We start from the raw sequence: 20,004 nt of genomic DNA on the forward strand, positions 1-20,004 counted from the left end.
GTTTGTTTTTAACCATTTCTGTTCCTATGCTCCCATCTCGTAGCCAGAGCTAGAGATGGCGAGCGCCATTCATTCCTCTTAAGCAGGTATTAGGAACTGAAGGTCGGTGCGATGGGGTGTGCGGGGTAGTGCAAGCACGGGTGGCGGTGGTGGTGTGCTTGTAGGAGGCGGGGGAATGTGAGGTGTGTCCCTGCTTTTCAGTTATCGCCTCCTCTTAATATTCTCCCCAGGGGTAAGCTGGCAGGAGCTCCAGAGTATCTGGAGGCTCCACCCCCGACTGAGCGGAGTACAGGGGGTGGGGAGAGTGGTAGGAGGACTGCCGTCCGCCGGCCCGTGGTCCAGCCCCCGCCCGCCCGGCTGGCGGAGGGGGAGGAGGCTGGAGCCGACAGCAGCCGCTGCCGCCGCCGCCGCAGCAGCAGTAGCCAGAGCAGCGGGAGCCGCCGCCTCGCTGCGCTCGTGTGTGAGTGATCTCCTCCCTCCCTCCCTCCCTCCTTCCCTCTTTTCCCCTCCCCTCCCTTTCGCCCGCCCGCCCGGGTCGCGGCGGGGCCGTGGTGTACGTGCAGAGCGCGCAGAGCGAGTGGCGCCCGCCCGCCCTCTTCTCCCCTCCACCAGCCGGGCCGGGCTGGGCCGGGTTGGCAGGGCCGCAGAGGCGAGGGCGGCCGCCGCCGCGGAGGTCGCACGACCCTCGCCCGGGTCCCCGCCCGTCCCCTCCCTGCTCTTCCCCACCCCACCCCCCACCGCGAGGAGAAGAGAGAACGAGCGAGCGAGAAGGTAACCCTCCGCAGTCCGCAGTGGCGGGGATCAGGCCGTGAGGCGGCTGCCGGCTGCCGGGAGCCGGGCAGCCGGCGCTGCGCAGGGGCCGGGACGCCGCGGAGGCGAGGGCCCGGCGGGCTGCCGCGAGGGTGCATGGCGCAGTAACAGCCGAGGCCGGCCGTCCAGTCCCCGGGTCCCCCCCCGGCGTGCGTCCGCCCTCCGTGACTGCCTCGAGCCCGGCTTGGGCCGCCGCCGCCATGGCCAATGACAGCGGCGGGGCCGGCGGGCTGAGCCCGAGCGAGCGGGACCGGCAGTACTGCGAGCTGTGCGGGAAGATGGAGAACCTGCTGCGCTGCAGCCGCTGCCGCAGCTCCTTCTACTGCAGCAAAGAGCACCAGCGCCAGGACTGGAAGAAGCATAAGCTCGTCTGCCACGGCGGCGGGGGAGCCGCCGAGCACGGGCCGGGAGCGGGAGGCCGCCCCCAGCCCCAGTCCCCCGGGGCCTCCCCGCACCCCGCCAAGCCGCCCAAGGCCGGTGGGGCCGGCCTCAAAGAAGCCAAGAAAGCGCCGCTGTCGCAGCCGCCGCCGCACCGAGACACCGCCTCTCCGGAGGCCGCCGCGGGTGCGGGAGCGGCATCGCCGCCTCCGCCTCCATCCTCTGCGGCCGCCCAGGAGGGAGCAGTCTCCTCGGCCAAGGCGGCCGCGGTTTCCGCGGCGGCGGCACCGCCTCCTCCCGCAGCCGTCAACAGCCAGGGGCCGGCGGCGGGGCCCGCGGAGGCGGAGCCGGGGAGGGACGAGTCTCTGGGCCGGTCGCCGCTGTGCCCGGGCGGGTCGCCGTGCCCGCAGCTGAGCCCCCCGGGCTTGGGGCTGATGCTGAGGCCCAACGGGCAGACGAAGCCCCTGCCGGCGCTGAAGCTGGCGCTGGAGTACATCGTGCCGTGCATGAACAAGCACGGCATCTGCGTGGTGGACGACTTCCTGGGCAAGGAGACCGGCCAGCAGATCGGCGACGAGGTGCGGGCCCTGCACGACACGGGCAAGTTCACCGACGGGCAGCTGGTCAGCCAAAAGAGCGACTCCTCTAAGGACATCCGGGGAGACAAGATCACCTGGATCGAAGGCAAGGAGCCGGGCTGCGAGACCATCGGACGGCTCATGAGCAGCATGGACGACCTGATCCGCCACTGTAACGGCAAGCTGGGCAACTACAAAATCAATGGCAGGACGAAAGTAAGTACGTTGTCGCGGCTCCCAACCTACTGAGCTGTCTTCACTGCCACTTGGCGCCACTGAGTAAGGGAAGTGGGGGTGTTATTAGGCACTGCTTCTCCTCCCTTTTCACCTGCTGCCTTTCACCGGGACACCTCCTTCTTAATACTTAGACTAGGGCAGCAGCATCTTCTTGCAGCTGCCTGCCTTCTTCCTCAGGGACCCGACCCTTTCCTCAGATTTCCGTGTTTACCGCTTCCCGAGTTTGCATGCTCTCTCTGTCACAAAACAAACTCCCAGAGTGTATGTTAGGGTACTCCTCTAGGAAGTATTAGTATACCACCCAGAGAAAGTGCTGGTTCTGCGTCTGCCCCGGACGTGTTTGCATAAGCTCTTAAATTCGAAAGATGACTCATCAGACTATGGTTTACAAAGCTAATTGCCTTGTACTTTTGGCAAAATGTGTCAATTGGCTACAGAAATGAAAAAAAAATCACTTGAGTAGCCAGTTAACCAAAATAAATTGGCATCTTCTTGTGCCCCTAAAGACTCTTCCCTTTCTCTCTTGTCCCACATCTTGCTTCCGAAGCCTCAATAAAACTGGTATATTTCTATTTTGAGCAAAACACTTTATCTGGGATTCCTTTACCATTTGATTACATTTAAATGGGTTATTTTGTGGGTTTGCTTTCCTATTGTTTCTTTTTTCCCCATAGTATTTCCTCTCTAATCTTTTGCCTCTTAATAAATATAGTAAACATTAATCCCTTATAACCTTTCAGTCAAGCACTCTGTGACTGCTTCTCTGAACCTGTAGTATTGTCAGGAAAACCAAAGAAGAGACAGGTATGTGCTTAGTAATTTGTTTTTCTGGGACTGTTCTCAGAAAAGCAGATGCAATGTGAGTCTATTAATGTGCATATTTCTGTGTAGTTAGTATATAAACCCAAGTTGTTTATAGCTGACTCTTCCTACAAATTTTCAAAATACGGACTTCAGGGAGTGTCTTCATTTTACCATTCACTATATATGTTTCACCCAGCATTTTGTTACTATTGAGCAGTTCTAGGTTACCTCCTCTCCCCAGACTTTCCTCCCATCCCTCAAAACCCATACTTTACCTCCTTAGGGAAAATCTTAAGGGAAAGACTGGGATTTAAAATAACTATGTCACCCTCATGAATTAAGATATCTGGAATTCAGGTGGTTTTGCCTAACAAATTGTATATTAAACTTAATAGAAAAAGATCAAACTTTGTCAATTCAGTAATCTCATAAGATTTATTCTTGTATGAAATTTATTATAAAAGGAAATTGTGCAATGGTATTGACATACCTGGGTTATTGAAATAGTTTTCTGAGTGATAATATTTTAGGTTGATTAAAGGGTACTTGGATGTAGACTTGTGCAGTGAATCTAAGGTGTAAAATTGATTTTGTGAATGGGATAAAATCCCCAATCTGTCTGGGTCTCTCTGCTCAGTAGTTGAGCAGCTTAGGCAGCATTGAAGGAGAGGGAAGAAGGGTCTCATATCTCTATGTTCTACTGACTTACCAGGGGAAGGGGCTGCAGCCTAGATAGCATTTTAGAACCCTTGATTCCCTAGGGGAGGTTGTGAGGAAATGACCACCTGCTTCCTTTGGAATCCCCTTAACAGAAGAAACAGTGGCTACTACAGTGACTTTAAAATCACTCAACTGTAGCCGTCTTCACATGGTAGTTAATGGAAATAGCATGAAGGTGAAGTTTAAGTTTTGCAGATTTGAACTTGTGTTTGCCATCAAAGTACTAGGAATATTTAATTCGGGAATTCAACCATTATCAGCATTTCTATTGTAATTCTTCTTGATGGAATTTTTTTAAATTGTGTGATGGAAAAAATCTAAAGGTTTGTTTGGTGCTAATAAAATGAATGTTGGAGGTCTGATTCTCTGATAAAACAGTAATTTCTCTCAGAGAACAGCTTTGTTTCAAGGCCACTAACTTCATCCTTAACCCTGACCAAAATGTCTTGCGAAGGAACCAGGTGAGAAACTGTTAATCGTTTTACTCAATCTAGCAGTTCTGGAGAAAAAAAAATAAACAAAAACCCAACTCATACTATTGATGACTGAACCCATACCCAAGGAAACATGCTTTATGGTCTCAGAGTATTTAGGTTTTTTGTTTAAAAAAAGATTCTAAAATGTTTAATCAGCCCTTCAAAGTTGTAAAAATTATTAATCAAGCTACTTTTCCTATCATCAGAAGATGAACAGTTAAGCTTGGATATAGTGAATGATTGTAAAAAGGGCTGTAATTGCTAATGGTAATATACTTTCTCAAAATACAATAGATTTGATTAATTTTAATTTGAATATTGCAGACTGCAAAGTCTTTGGTACTCTAGGATTAGGATTTAGCTAAAATCACCATACACCGAACAAAAAAATTAGAATATATATTCTGACAAAGGCTATTCCTTTTGTACTTTGTTAAAACTGTGTTCTAGAAATTTGGACTATCCTGGAAAATCTAGCATTTAATAGTTGCTTGTAGGTATTGTAGGTTGAGTAGTAATTTCAAAAACAGGTAAATGGCTACTTTTTTATACAGTGAAATGGACATTGACTTCTTTAAAATTATTATTTTAGAATGCTTGTTATATATGTGTATATATATGTATTTTAAAGAGGGAATGGATTATAATAGAATATGAGGAAAAAGAGAAACTGCTGTGGTATATCACTAGGTTCAATCTCTCCCCATGATGCTCTTCCTGTTTCATTTCCTTTGACTCTTTCTCATGGTATTTTCCCTGATTTCTATTCTTTAACAACCCCCATGCTTTTCTCCTCAGTCATTCCCCTTTTCCTAACCTTTAAGATCTGCACTGATTCCAAGAACAACTTTTTGTTTGCTTTTTGGGAAATGGAAAGAGGAGAGTGGAGAGAGGTTGTTTGGATTATAGAAAAATATGGAAATCTAAAGTATTGAAGATAGAGGGAGAGGAAAGAAGGAATGCAAAGGAAAGAGTGTCATAAATGTTTTGAGGCTTATTTACTTTCCTGTAAGAGATTTAAAAGTTGATTAGTCACCCTTGATCACTTCTCCATTTAGGGACCAAAAAAAAGAATTAGGTTTTATTCATCCAATAATATGTATAAAATACATAATTTTTTATTTGCTAGAATTTTTCCATAAATCTAATCCTGGGGTCAAATGAAAGTAGTAATACATTTGAAGAAAAGGAGCAAAATGTGGTAGGATAAAGCAGCTGGCATAGATTGATTACCCATTTTCCAGTTAGTTAGGTAACACTACCTTAATCAGGAATAGAATATGTATTCATGCATAGTTCTAAAATCAATTAGAATCTCCTTAGTGGAAAGAATAGTAGTTGTATGTAGCAAGCATCTGTGTTACTTAAAAAAAAACATCTTTTCCTCCCTAACCTTTTACAACTTCTGGCAATGTTTCTGTACTATTGGCTCCTCATATGTACAAATTGAAGGAGCTTTTAAAATAAATATATCAGAGTTTACAATCAAACTTCCCTATGGCAAAAGGAGCGAAGAATATTGTCAGTCAAACAGTTATAACATATTTAATATTGACTGCTCAGTGAGCAGTTTTAAGAAAGGGACAGTGTTCAACTTTGAAACTTTCCAAATGTGAAGTTGTAAGGTATTTGACAGCAAAATGTTTTCACATATATTCTCAATTGCTGTTTACAGGTTTTTTATTTGAAAGCTATTATTTACATGTTAGATATTTACAGTTCTTCTTTAATTTACAGCCAAAACAGAAACAATTTCTACAGACTTTGGTCTGTTTTCCATAAACATACCAAACTTAAATTTGCATTCTTTCTCTCTTGCTTTTCTCCATTTACTTCTCTCAGAACTCCTTATATGAGTTACATTTCTAACCGCTTACCTTGTAATATTGTCAGTAGGACTTGTCCTCACTTGCATTTATTAGACTGTGGGATTTCTCTTAATTTTTATGGCTTTCTTCGAATTCCCTCTATTCCTTTACCTCCATTCTTTTGTTCTTTTCCACTTGTGCCAGGTTCTAGGTTTCTTCTCCCTCTTATTTACTCATTGTAGACCTTTTTTTTTTTTTAAATTTAAATGATGTATTGGCCTCTATATGTATTTTTCTTCTTTCAATTTCCCAAGATGTTCTCACTTCTCTGAACCTCAAATGGGGCCATTTCTTTTGAAATCGGACCACTCTATCTCCTTTGCTCAACTAGAATGATGGTCTCTCTGAGGTTATTATTCTTTCCCTTATCAAATTATCCTACATTTACTTAACTGTATACACGTTGCTTCCTCTAGTAGAATGTAAACTAAGTGTTGTCATTTTATCCCCAGTGCCTCCCCTTGCACAGAGTAGGCTTTAATTGTTTGTTGAATTGTGTTCTTGTGGCATGGTCTGTTTTTTTTCATTCTTCTTTCCCATATTCCTCTGTCCTTAGCTTATTTTTCCCCCTTTCTCCTTAAGAGCTTCCTTTTACTGCTTTCCCCCTTTTCTTACAGCTGCAGTTGTCTTTCCTTTGGACAGATGTTATCACATCAGTTTCATGTTTCCTTTCATTTTGGGTCTTGGATCACCTATGCCCAGGAATTCTGGCATGCTCTTAGGCAATTTTTTTTTTTTTAGATTGAATCTCTTTATCTTGCTTAGACTGGAAGTATGGCAGCCGCTCATGGGCTGATCCTCTTATTGGCACAGAAGCTTTGACCTGTTCTGTTTCCTGCCTGTTGTGATTTCTCTTCCTTAGGCAGCCTCATAGCCCTGCCTGCTCTCAAGGACTCACTCACCATATTGGCACTTGACTTGATGTTGACATCTGATAGGCTCAGTCCTGCAGCCCCGAACTCCTGAGTTTAAGCAGTCTTCCCAAGCTCAGCCACCCCTGTAGCAGAGGTTTGTCAACACTCCTAGCAGGTACCTTCTTTTGAGAGAAGCTTACATTGTCCTTCCTTTCCTCCATAATCTTTAAGGAAGCCAAAATGAATATACCTACAGTATCTCTTTCTTTTTCTTCCTTTTTTATTCTCCTTGTTAAGCTTCTCCCAGCTTTTTTCTCCCCATTCTCTCTCCTCTTCACTCTTTACTTTATTAGTTGATATCTGATTCTTAACCATGATCCAGGCCAAAACTGTGTGCTCTCATAGGTTGATCTAGTTGCTTTTTCCTTCCAGAACAATGGTGTGTGTGGCCAATATGGAGTCACTAATCTTCCTTTCTTTCACCTTTCGAATTGTGCATGAATTTTTACATTTCATTAGTGGTAGCCATGCTTTCTCATTCCTACCACCCTTTTAGCTAAGTCTCTTTTAATCATATGAACAATTCTGTGTGGCAGTTACAGGTAATAGTTACATTTTAAAAATGAGAAAATTGAGACTGGGGCTGTGAATTGCTCATGATCATACAGCCAGAAAATGGATGATAACGGATTTGAACCCAGGGCACTTGACTCCTAATCCAATTATTTTTCCACTAATAGTACAGTTTTCTCTGACACTATTTTTGTTTTGGTGATTTCATGGGGAAAGATCTCCTAGAAAGTTAAATGGGGACTTTAAAAGTATTTGAACTTTTGATTATTTAGTTGTAACTCTTACTCGTTATTTTTGAATATGAATCCTTGTTTGGGGGGGTTGTAAAGGTTAAAGAGTAATATATAAAAACAAAACAACTTAGTGATATTTGTGGCTTTGTTTCCAAAAGAGCTTATGAGTTGGTCAAAGCCACCATTTATTTAAGCTTTGTGTTCTTCTAGCCACTATGTCAGAACAGGACCCATAATATTAAATAACATTGGAAAGATCTTAATTCTGTGATTCTGTGTTACAATTTTAATAATATCATATACTGTTTTCTCATTTAATCACAGAATTTAATTGTGAAGCTCAGTAAAGAATTTTATATATACCTAGTGTAATGTTTCATGGTTCTAAGTTTATTTTGGTTACATAGAAATCAATTTATAACTTGAAAGTTTTTCTTACCATTTCTTTAACTCCGTGGCTTATTTTCTCTGTCAGTTTACTACCGTTTGTGCTTGTATGTATTCTATTTCATCTTTTATTAACTTTCTTTATATCCCTAAAGCTTAAGCAGAAAGTTTATTTTACTAGAGTCAGAAAGCAGATTCATTGACAGGTGATCAAAAAGACAAATAAAATTACCCAGTACAACCAAGGTAGTACCCAGACTTGCTAAGGAATTCTTGAATTGAAATTCTCTAGACTTAAGTTTTAGTCTGATGATTTTCTAGGCTTACAATCCATGCTCATTGTGTTCTCCCTCAGGCTTACCTGAGAATGTTTTGGGTTTTTTTTTTGTGAGGCAATTGGGGTTAAGTGACTTGCCCAGGGTCACACAGCTAATATCAAGTGTCTGAGGCAGGGTTTGAACTTAGATCCTCCTGAATCCAGGGCCAGTGCTCTATCCACTGCACACCTAGCTGCCCCCTGAGAATGTATTTTTAACCAGAACTCTCCTACCTCCTCAATTTTGGGAATTAGCTTGGCTAAACACTTTTGACTAACATTGATTTTCTTATAATCACAAACATACTTTAAGTCAATAAAGAAGCTTCCTGACTGCTGCAGAATTTGGAAATTCACGTTCTTCCTCAACCATTGCGTAACTAGATCTAGCTTCCTTTCCATTTGCTTAAAGAAGGAAGAAGCAGAAAATTCATAAAAATATTAGTTGTGCAGAAATTTTGCAGAAAAAAGAATAATCTGATAACTAGCCATTATATATGTTTATAATAAGATGTCACTTTTCTTACATTTACTTGATGCCATTATTTAATGGATATTTATTATTACTATGTACATAGCGCTTTGTTGGGAGGAAAGTTTGGATAAGAACATATTTATGTCTTCAGAGTTAAATATGAGTAAGAGTGGGTTCTGTATCCCCCCAACCCATCACCATCCCACCATTAATATAATTAGCATAAGGGCACAGTAAAATTTTAAATATATAAACAAGATGTTCCATACCCTGTGTTCTCTTTATGAGATGAAAACATCTGAGTTAAAAACAGAATGGCTGATTGGCTAACTATGTCTCTGTGGGATTTTTAAATGGCTGGGGGAATTTCAGTAGACATTCAAGTGGTGAACAGTCAATCAACAGGCATTTATTAAACAAATATTATGTGCCAGGTACTAGGGATCCAGATATAAGGAATGAAACAATTCTCACTTACAAGGAGCTTATCTGGGGCAGCTAGGTGGTGCAGTGGATAAAGTACCAGCCCTGGATTCAGGAGGACCTGAGTTCAAATCCAGCCTCAGACACTTGACACTTACTAGCTGTGTGACCCTGGGCAAGTCACTTAATCCCCATTGCCCCGCAAAAAAAAACCCAAAAAAACCTCACTCACACAAGGAGCTTATCCAAGTCCTGGAGTTGAGGGTTCCAGTTCCGCTTTTGGACCCAAGACTCTGAGAAGGAATTACTTGGGGCAGCTAGGTGGCCCAGTGGATCAAGCACCAGCCCTGGATTCAGGAGAACCTGAGTTCAAATCCGGCCTCAGACACTTTACACTTACTAGCTGTGTGACCCTAGGCAAGTCACTTAACCCCCATTGCCCCACACAAAAAAAAAACAAAACTGAGAAAGAAGGAATTACTCATGGTGGGAGAAGAGATTTCGCTCTTTGTATCTTTCTTTCTCTTTCTTTCCTTCTTCCCTCCTTCCCCCACTCCACTGACCATGTTATCAGAGAGAATGAACCAATATCAAACAATGGATCCAGCTGGGATCAGAGATTGGACCAGTAGGAGACAACATATCCAACTGGGAGCAGAGTGACAAACAGATGTGTGGAAAGGCAGTTCCCCAAGGAGGGAATCAGTTTCAAGGATCATGACCCTTTGCACCAAGAAAGAATTCCAGCTTTGAGCTCAAGAAAGGACTTCCAGCCCATAAAGTGCAAGTAGATGTGTCACCCTTTTGCTACAGGTGTGTCCTACATGTGTGCCTCACTTCCTTTGTAGTCTTAAGTTTGAGCTCACTCTTCACATCGATTTGTGTGTATTTGTGGAAGAGTGTACTTCACGGTTTTGGGGGGAGTGTTTTGTACCAACTCATTTTACTATACTATCTTAATAAATAGCATTGCTAAAAAGCTAATTAAGTCTACTTGATAATGATTAATGGGAAGCACACTAGTTGGGGCTTGTTAGAAACTATGAAAAACCCAGGCAGAGTTACCTTCAGAGTAATAATTAGCCACCCTCTAGGGATGTCAAAATCTTGAGTGCAAATTGGGGGAGTGATCCTAGAGGAGGTATTGAATGGGGATATGAGATACAAGATAATTACAATACACTATATACCTGTGTGTGTGTGTGTGTGTGTATATATATATATATATATATATATATATATATATATATATATATATATATATATATATATATATATATATATATACACACACACACACACATATAAACATATATACACATATATAGAGACAAGTCCTTAAGAGAAATTCAAGCCAAGTACTCTGTGAGGTCTGAAGGGAAGGAGTATGATTTTTAGCAATCAAAAAACCCCCACAGGTTTTTGTAAGTTAGAAGCCCTAGACTCAGGTTTGACTTTGGTCTCTGGCACTGGCTATGTGAAGCTGGGATATCCATTTGACCTCAGGTTCTCTATTTGTAAAATAAGAGGAATACCATAACTCAGTCTTTCTCCCTCCCCCTGCCAAAATAATCAGTGGGAGAGAAAACCAAACAGTTCAGCAAAAAATAACTAACACAGTGAAAAACTTTGACATTTGCACTATTTCATATCCATTGTTCCCCATCTTTATCTGGTATCAACTAGGCTCTAACTAAAACAAGACGATCTTTTTATTTCACCCTAATTGATTTCTTATCTCATTCCCCACAGGAGCTGTTTTAAATATATGATTCCTTTCTTAAACTTTCTACACTACCCATCTCCCTCCCTTCCCTCCCCCCAGTTGTGAACCTTGCTGATTACTAAGAAAATTGAGGCCATTTAGCCAGAGCTAACTCTTCACCTACTCTCTTCATTTCTAACTGTCATCTTCTATTCTTTCCTCTTTGTCCCCACTTTATGACAGTGGTGGCCTTTCTGCCTGCCAAAGCCAACCTTTCTACATATATACTTCATCCCATCCCTTCCTGCCTTCTCCAGCAGATTGCATCTTCAGTCTTCCTCTTTCTTGAATCTTCAACCTTTCCTTATCTCCTGGTTGCTTTCATAATGCCTTCAAACATGTTCAAATTCCCTCATCCTTAAAAACAAAGAAAAAAACAACCAAAAAACCCCCTATGTCCTACAATTCCTTTAAAGCTACAGTCCTATCATTTCTTCTCCCCTTTTTAGTCATACTTGTCTATATTTGCTGTTTCTACTTCTTTCTCACCTTTCATTCATCATCCCTTTGCAATATGACTTCCAGCCTCATCATTTCCCCGAAACTGTTCTCTCCAATGGTAATGATCGCTTAATTGCTGAATAATGGTCTTTTCTCAGTCCTCATGCTTTTCATCCTTATCTGTTGTATTTTACCCTGCTGACCATCCTCTCTCTTGGATATTCTATGTTTTCTGGGTTTTCTTGATGCTAATCTCTCCTGGTTCACCTGCTGCCTATCTAAACCAAGCCTCCTCAGTCTCTTTTGCTGTATAATCCACATCAGGCCTTTGGTATTCCTTAAGGTTCTGACCCCATCTTCTATTCTCCATCTAAATTTTTTTCTTATACTCTAACCTTCAATGGGTTTAATTATCATCTTTATTCAAATGACACTCAGATCTAGCTATCCATCCCCAGTCTCTTCCCGAGCTTCAATCCTGCTTCAACAGTTCGCAAAATATCTGGATGTCCCAGATATTCAAATCAACCATGTCCAAAACTGAACTCATTATCTTTACCCCCAAACCCTTCCCTTTCCCGAACTTCCTATTTATGTCACACACCTATCCTACTCTCCCATCTTTGTAACCTTGGCATTATCCTCTATTCTTCACTCTCACTCACCCTACATATTCAATCAGTTCCAGAGCTTGCTTTTTCTGCTTTGATATCTCATCTCATCTGACTACCAGTGTAGTTCAGGTGCTCATCAGTTCTCCTAAATTATTGTATCAGCTTCTTAATTGTCTCCTTCATCCAGTATCTTCTGACTCTAGTCTGTCCTATACAATATTGTCAACAGTAATTTTCCTTAAGTGCAGATATGACTATATGTATTTAGTCAACTCCAGTGGCTAGAACACAAACTACACGGCTCAGCTTTTAGATTCCTTAATAACATGGCTTCAACCTATTTTTCTAGTTTCACTGGACAATGATTTCTAATACAAACAAACTCTCTTCCTCAAGTTCAGCACTCCTATTTTCTGTCTCCTTACTTTTGTACCAGTTCTCCCCATGCCTGGACTACCTCCTTCCTCAAAGTTCCATTCTTCTTTGGGATACAGCTCAAACTCTAGAACTCTTTCTTGATTTCCTCAACTGCTAGCACCATCTCTCCAAAACTACCTTGTGTAACAATTGGAATGACGCCACCTGCTGGAGACTTACTATAGGAAAGCTCCACCATGCGGAGAATGTCTCTGAGGGCAAGACCATGCGTCTTTTCTTTGGTGTCAGGAAGTGACGTTTGCTTGTGGGAGGAAGAAGGGGGAGGCTGGTGCTTTGACTCTTTCTTTCGTGTGGACTCTGGCAGAGAGCGAAGCTAGGAATGCTCCCTCTCCTTTTAATAGATAGAGGAATCTAGGCCTTTCTCTCTTTACCAAATTCTTATTCTCCTTAATAAATGCTTAAAAGTCTAACTCTTGCTAAAGCTTATAATTTATTGGCGACCACTCATTAGATATTTTAGACAGTATAGCTAAAATTTTAGCCCCTTTACACTTGTATGTAACAACATAGTGTATGTTTTTATTCATTCTGTGGTTATGCAGAATATATTTAAATATGTACTTTGCTATCTCCATTAGAATGTATTGTCTGTGAGAATAAGCATTGTTTCATTCTTTATAATTATATTCCCATTGCATAGCACGTAGTAGGTGCTTGATAAATGTTTTTGGTTGATTGATTTGCAAAGAAAAGAGGCGATGATTTCTTCTATTTTTTCTTTGGGTCCAAGCTTGGTTGCACCTGGAATTTTAAGATCTGGGGTGGACATTTTAAGAACATTGTCAGATTGAATCATACTCAGCAAAGAGTGACCAAGACTTACAAGGATGCTATCATCATCATAATAGCTGTCATTTATATAGCACTTTAAGGTTTATATGAACTACCTCATAAGATGTCATATGAAGAATGGTTGAAGGAACTGAGAAAAAGAAGATTTAGAAGGAACAAAAATTTGACAATTTGTGGGTCTGTCATCTAGAAGAGATTTAAGTTCATATGGTAGGGCTCCAGAAAGCAGATAAGGTAAAAGCTACAGGAAGTTAAGTTTAGGCCAATGTAAAGAAAAACTTCTTAATGATTATAGCTTTGCAAAAATGGAAGCTTCTTTGAGATGGCAATGGCAAGCATTCAGGGGTTCACTGACCTCTTGTCTGGGATTTTGTAGACTTCATTCATTCATTGAGTGGGTGGTTAGAGTAGACTTCCTCTCAAGATACTTCAGAGTCAGAGATTCTTTGATTGCAAGTTTAAGGATGGCTCCAAGGATTTCTATCTAAATGCCATCAACGTGTAATGGATAGAGTGCTGGACTTGAAGTAGGAAACAGGGATTAGAATCTTGCTTCAGAAATTAGTTCTGAAAAAAAAAAGAAATTAGTTGTAAAATCATAGACGAGTCATTTAACCTCTCAGTGCCTCATTTCCCTCTTCTGTAAAATGCATATAATACCTACCTGACTTATTTTGACCTGTCATATTCTTCTGGGAGACCTATGATCTTTTTTTGTTATTTTGTTTTGGTTTTTGGTTTTTGGTTTTGGTGGGGCAGTGAGGGCTAAGTGACTTGCTCAGAGTCACACAGCTAGTAAGTGTCAAGTGTCTGAGGCCGGATTTGAACTCAGGTCCTCCTGAATCCAGGGCAGGTGCTTTATCTACTGTGCCACCAAGCTGCCTCCAGAAATCATGTGTTCTTTTAACATATTGCTCTTTTGCTTTTTCAGATTTTCCTTCACTTCAGTATATTCCCACTTTGTTGTTCTATCTTATGCTTCTTTGGAGAGACTCACCACTAGATATTCATTTATTCTACTAATTATTTTTGCTACACAGGCCGTAAATATTGCCACTCGTTCTTACCTTCAATCTCTCAGGGTCTCTCATTTGACTCTCTAACCATTCAGGAACATTATCCTGCCAGTCCATCAGACTTTTGGGAGTGCATAGGATTATGTCTTTGACAAGGTTTTGATTCCCTTTCCTTTTGCTTTGCAATGTTCATTTAGAGATATTTGTAATCTTTTAAAAGTCATCTTGTGTTCTAATTTTAATCCTTCCCTGTTGATTTATCTGCTTGTACTCTAGAATTTTAGCTGAGTTTTTTTTCTTCCTAAGCTCTTTGGTGCTTTTAGACTTTTTTCTTTATACAGTCAGTTCTGTTTTCATTTCATATATGTGTTCCCAAAAAACAAAGCTCCATGCAAAAATCACTCAATAAAAAACCCACAGCTTGTGGGGAAAATAGGGTTAAGTACAAGGCTTAGAAGTTTCAATAGTAACACATAGAAAGAAAGATAGGAACCTAAAAGAAACGTAACATAACCAAGCAGCTTTGGGCTGCTGCTTGACCTGTTCCCAGGCTGCATAAGCAAGTTCTGCTGGGGCAGGCCAAAACTCTTGGCCTTGAGCTAGAGGCCATGATAGAAGGGAAAGAGGGTGCTTCAGGCCAGCCCTTCCTCTTTGCATACTTCCTTCTGCACCAGAAAATATACACTTGACAGAGACCTTAAGTTTGTTTGTGAAAGCAGGTGTCAGGGTTGCTAGCTTTACCTTTGGTGGTGGGTCTCAAAGCTATAATCACTTTCTTCTACTTTGAGGAATGCACTGTTCACTGACCTCAGTACCTGCCTCAGTTAGCTTTGGGATAGACTATATTGGTCTCATGTGGATGCTTCTTTTGAAGTCCAGTAGTATTCTTCACTGTTAATTCATCTTGTTAGTCATCTTGTCCTATAAAGACAGCTGTAATTTCTTTACCTCTGGTGTATAATTCCTTTTGTTGTTGTTTTGGGAGTGGTCACTAGAGAAAATGTCTAGTTCTTCATCTTGTTGAACCATGTGACCTAGGCTGTTCAATCTGTTTTACAGTATTTTTGTGAGGGAAAAGCTTTTTCACACTTTAAAGTGCTGTATAAATGTAAGTTGTGATCAATATATTATTAAATATACTATTATCATTTTTAGAAATAAGGTCTAGGCAATTTATTTTGAAGCCAAGGTATTTGGTTTTAAATATGTTGGATATGTGATGATGGGACATATAAGTGGATATATTGAGCAGTAGAGAAAACAAGGCTAGAAATGTAGATTTGCATGTCATGCATATTGAAAAGATTATAAGTTGTAGTTGATATTTTAAAATACAATATTAGTTCCTCCTGGAAAATCAAAGATCTGTTCAATTTAAACCTACAATAAAGCCTAGTTATGTGGGTTCAGCCTTTCTAGATTTTTTTGTTTTCAGGACAGTTTTGATATTTCTTTAACTCCCTTGCATATACTTATGTTCATTTTACTGTATTAAGAAAAGCCTTTTATATTATACTTTTTTTTTTACTGTATATTCAGTGAGGTGACAGAATTAGCAAAAGATGACAGTTCACTGAGGTTTCCCCGAGGAAAGTATGTCAGTTTATAAAAAGGATTCAAAGGGGGCAGCTAGGTGGCACAGTGGATAGAACACCGGCCCTGGAGTCAGGAGTACCTGAGTTCAAATCTGGCCTCAGACACTTAACACTTACTGGCTGTGTGTCCCTGGGCAAGTCACTTAACCCTAATTGCCTCACTTAAAAAAAAAAAAGATTCAAAGATCCACTTTCCTTGGAGAAACTTAAGTGAATATTCCTCTTTCCCTATCATATTCTGCTATAGTGGTTGTTCTAAATCTTTTCCTCAAGTTCTATTACATCTTGAGGCCCTATATCATTATCTTCTAAAAGATAATCCCTGTCTTCTTTACTGAAAAGATTGAGACTCAGTACCTCATGACCTTTCTTGTCTTTTGGCTTTAACACCTCAAAACCTTCTTTGTCACACTTTTGTTGGAATCTCAGAGAATGAGGTGGTTTACTATTAGACCACCGATAAAACTAATTAAAAATGCACACAATTGTAGAAGGTTTATTCTCATTGTTGCTTTTCTTTTCATAGCATGATCATTTCCCCTTAAACATCCCCCCCATTGAACTATTTTTTGTAACAAAAAGAAATTTAAGCAAAAATAGGAAACACAATGACCTTGAACTGTCTTTGACAGCATATAACACATTCCACATTCATTGTCCCCCAATCTTTTGCTAAGAGAAGGGGAGATATGTTTCTGTTTCACCATCATTTCTTAAGAACCAAGCTGGGTCATTACAATTAATCAGGAATTTATTAAATGCCTACTATGTGCCAGGTGCTGGGTTTATGACAACAAAAATGAAACAGTCCTTGCCCTCAAGGGAATATATTCTTCTGGGGGTGAGGGAATACCTTTCAATTCTCCATACACTTTACTCCCCGCCATGTATTCTTTTGTTTTTTAATCTTAGAATTTTATTTTCCAAATTACATGTAAAAGCAAATTTTGACATCAATTTTTTTTAAACTTTGTGTTCAAACTTCTCTTCCTTCCTCCCTTCCCACCCCCACTCCAAGAACTCAAGTAATTCAATATAAATTATACATGAATAGTCATGGAAAACAACTCTATATTAGCTAGGTTGTGAAAGAATACAGATAAAAACAAAACTTCAGATTAAGGAATTGTCCAAAAAAATGTGTTTCAGTCTGTTTTCATATACCATCTTTCTTCCTCTGTAGGTGCATTGCAATTTTCATAAGTTCTTCAGAGCTATATTGGATCATTGCCTTGATGAAAATAACCACGTGCTTCCCAGCAGATCATCCCACCCTAATGCTGTTACTTTGTATACAGTACACTTCTCTCTGCTTCAGTTCATGTGGGTCCCTCCAGGTTTTTCTGATAGCATCCTGCTTATCACAATCTCCATATAGTGCCCCAAATTTGACAAAGAGTTCTCTCCACAGTAGCCCAGCAGAGTAGGCACCATATGCTCTGACACTGTAGCCAATGATCACAACCATTTCCCTCCATCCCACTCCCCTCTAATGATACCCACTCTATCTTCCCTCCTACCTTGCCTCATTCTTCCTCAAAAGTGCCTTGCCACCAACTGCCCCCTCTCCCGTTCCACCCTTCTCCCATTCATCCCTCTCTCCTCATCCTCCTCCCCTCCCACCTTCCTGCAAGGTCGAAGAGACCACTCCTCCCAACTGGGTGTGCTTGTCACTCCCTCCTTGAGCCACTTGGATGAGGTCTAGGTCCTTGAGCCCCTGCCATGTATTCTTTTTTTTTTTTTTTGTGAGGCAATTGGGGTTAAGTGACTTGCCCAGGGTCACACAGCTAGTAAGTGTTAAGTGTCTGAGGCCGGATTTGAACTCAGGTACTCCTGAATCCAGGGCCGGTGCTCTATCCACTGCGCCATCTAGCTGCCCATGCCATGTATTCTTTAACCCTATGACGCTGGCCTCCTGGCTGTTCTGCTCCATCTAAGCCGCTCTGGATATTTTCTCTGGCTAATCTCCATGCCTGGAATGTTCTCCCTCAACTCTGCTTACTGACCTCTCTGGCTTCCTCTAATTAATCCAATAAAATCCCATCTCCTATAGGAAGTTTTACCCAACTCCTATTAATTCTAGTGCCTTCCCTCTATTAATTGCTTTTTTTCCTGTATGTAACTTGTGTGTATAAAACACACATTCGGGGCAGCTAGGTGGTGCAGTGGATAGAGTACTGGTCCTGGATTCAGGAAGACCTGAGTTCAAATATGGCCTCAGACACTTGACACTTACTAGCTGTGTGACCCTAGGCAAGTCACTTAACCCCAATTACCTCACCCCAACGAAAACACACACATGCATGCCTGTATTTATTTATGTATTTCCTTGCATATTGTCTCCTCCATTAGATTAGGAGGTTCTTGAGGGTAAGGACTGTCTTTTGCCTCTTTTTGTATCTTCAGAGCTTAGCACAGGGCCTGGCATATGGTAGAGGCTTAATAAATGTTTATTGATTGATACAAATAAATAGAAAATATACACAGAGTAAAATACAAAGTAATCTGGAAGGGTACTAATTGCTGGGGAATCAGAAAAGGCCTTATTTAGGTGATGGCCTTTGAGGGGTTTTAAGAGGGGGCACTGTTTAGGGGACAGTCTGTGCAGGGAGACGGGAGGTAGAATAGCATGTACAAGGAGCAGCAAGGTTGACTGGAACGTGAAATGTGTGAAGGGGGGGAATAATAGGCAATGACCCTAAAAAGGTAGGCTGGACCCAGACTGTGAAAGATTTTAAACCAGAAAGTTTTATTTTATCCTAGAAGGGAGAGACATGGGATCTTTTTGGAGCAGGTGTGTCCTGGTCAGACCTCTCTGTGCTTTAGAATGATTAGTTTGGAAGTTGTGTGGAATATAGATTCAAGCCTGAACCTGAGTGGTTGATGTATGAAGAAAGAGAAATGGATGAATACAATAGTAGTCATAAAGGTAGAATATATAAGACAATCGATGGCATATGTGAAGTCAGGGAGAGTGAAGAGGTAAGGACTTTTAAGGTGCAAATCTGGGTGACTAGAAAGATAGATGTACCCTTGACAGAAATAATGAAAGTGTGTATTAGGGAGTATTTGAAGAAGAAAGTACCAGTTCTGTTTTGGGGTCTTCTTGATATCCAGAGTTTTAACAACTTAGAAAAAAGGCTATTCGGGAAGAGAGGAAGGTAGTCAACATTGTTGAGATCAGGAAAGCTAAGGAACAAGAAAAGGCCATTGGATTTGACAATTAAGAGGGAATTGGTAGCTTTGGAATGAGTGAGGTCAGAAACAACATCAAAGATTTGAGAAGTGAGAGGAAATAGAATACTGATTGAAGAAAGCTTTAAAAAACAAAAACCAGGAGTTTAGCTGTGAAAGAGAAGCGATATAGAGCATAGTAGCCTGAGAAAATGGTTTTGGTCAAGTAAAGATTTTTTAAGGATGAGGAGGTTTGGCTTGTGGCTAGGCAGCATGAAAAGAGCCAGCAGAATAGGAAGTGTGAAGATTAGAGGGGGGACAGTTGTAAGGACATGTGGCTTGCAGGGCTGATACCGAGAGGGTCTATGATAAAAGATTGGATATGTCAGAGAGGAAGCCCACCTCTTCATTAGAGACTGGAATAAACAAGAAGAAAATGAGGATTGATTTTAGGGGTTTGAGATGTTGAGTAGGAGAAAAAAGGGAATTCAAAGTTTCTTTTTTTTTTCAATCAAGTGTGAGGTAAGCTTCTCGCAGAAGCAGGAGGAAGTGGCTCTTGTGGAATGTTTAAGAAAAGAAGAAGCTTGGAACAGAAATTGTAAAGAGTGTGACAAAGAATTGGTTAGGGATGAATAAAAGTATTAGCTTGCTATAACAAAGGCTCAGTTGAGATTTGAGGTTGGATAATGAATTTGTACAACAATCAACACTTTTGTGCTACTTCATCCAACACCTTCAGCAACAATGAGTAGGATCCAAGTATATGTTTTGGTGGGTGGGCATGATCCAAAGTTGGGGTTTGGCAAAACATTAGCTTGACTTGACAAGGGAGCAAGGGATTCAAGAAGATAGATGAGATTGAAGAGTGTTTTCCTAGTTAACTGAAGGGTCAAGACTGGAAAGGGAGAAAAGTGAAGCCAGGGAAAGCGTGCTAGTCTGGAATTGCACTGAAGGATGGAGGAATGAGAGTTAATGGTGAAGACAAAGAATAGAGAGAAATGGGATGATTGGATATTGTATAGATGGCTCAAATAATT

The 20,004-nt window shown here is 41.3% G+C and overlaps 1 protein-coding gene across 1 annotated transcript in view; it reads left to right on the forward strand.

The window, feature by feature from the left end:
- Positions 1-798: 798 nt before the first annotated feature.
- Positions 799-20,004, forward strand: part of EGLN1 (egl-9 family hypoxia inducible factor 1) — a 69,659-nt gene continuing 50,453 nt past the window's right edge. Inside the window, exon 1 of the mRNA XM_044002199.1 lies at positions 799-1,982. Coding sequence (XP_043858134.1) covers positions 1,011-1,982 — 972 coding nt within the window. The 5' untranslated portion in view covers positions 799-1,010. The remainder of the gene's footprint in view (positions 1,983-20,004) is intronic.

Source organism: Dromiciops gliroides, chromosome 4, assembly GCF_019393635.1.
Source record: "Dromiciops gliroides isolate mDroGli1 chromosome 4, mDroGli1.pri, whole genome shotgun sequence".
Classification (NCBI taxonomy): Eukaryota; Metazoa; Chordata; class Mammalia; order Microbiotheria; family Microbiotheriidae; genus Dromiciops; species Dromiciops gliroides.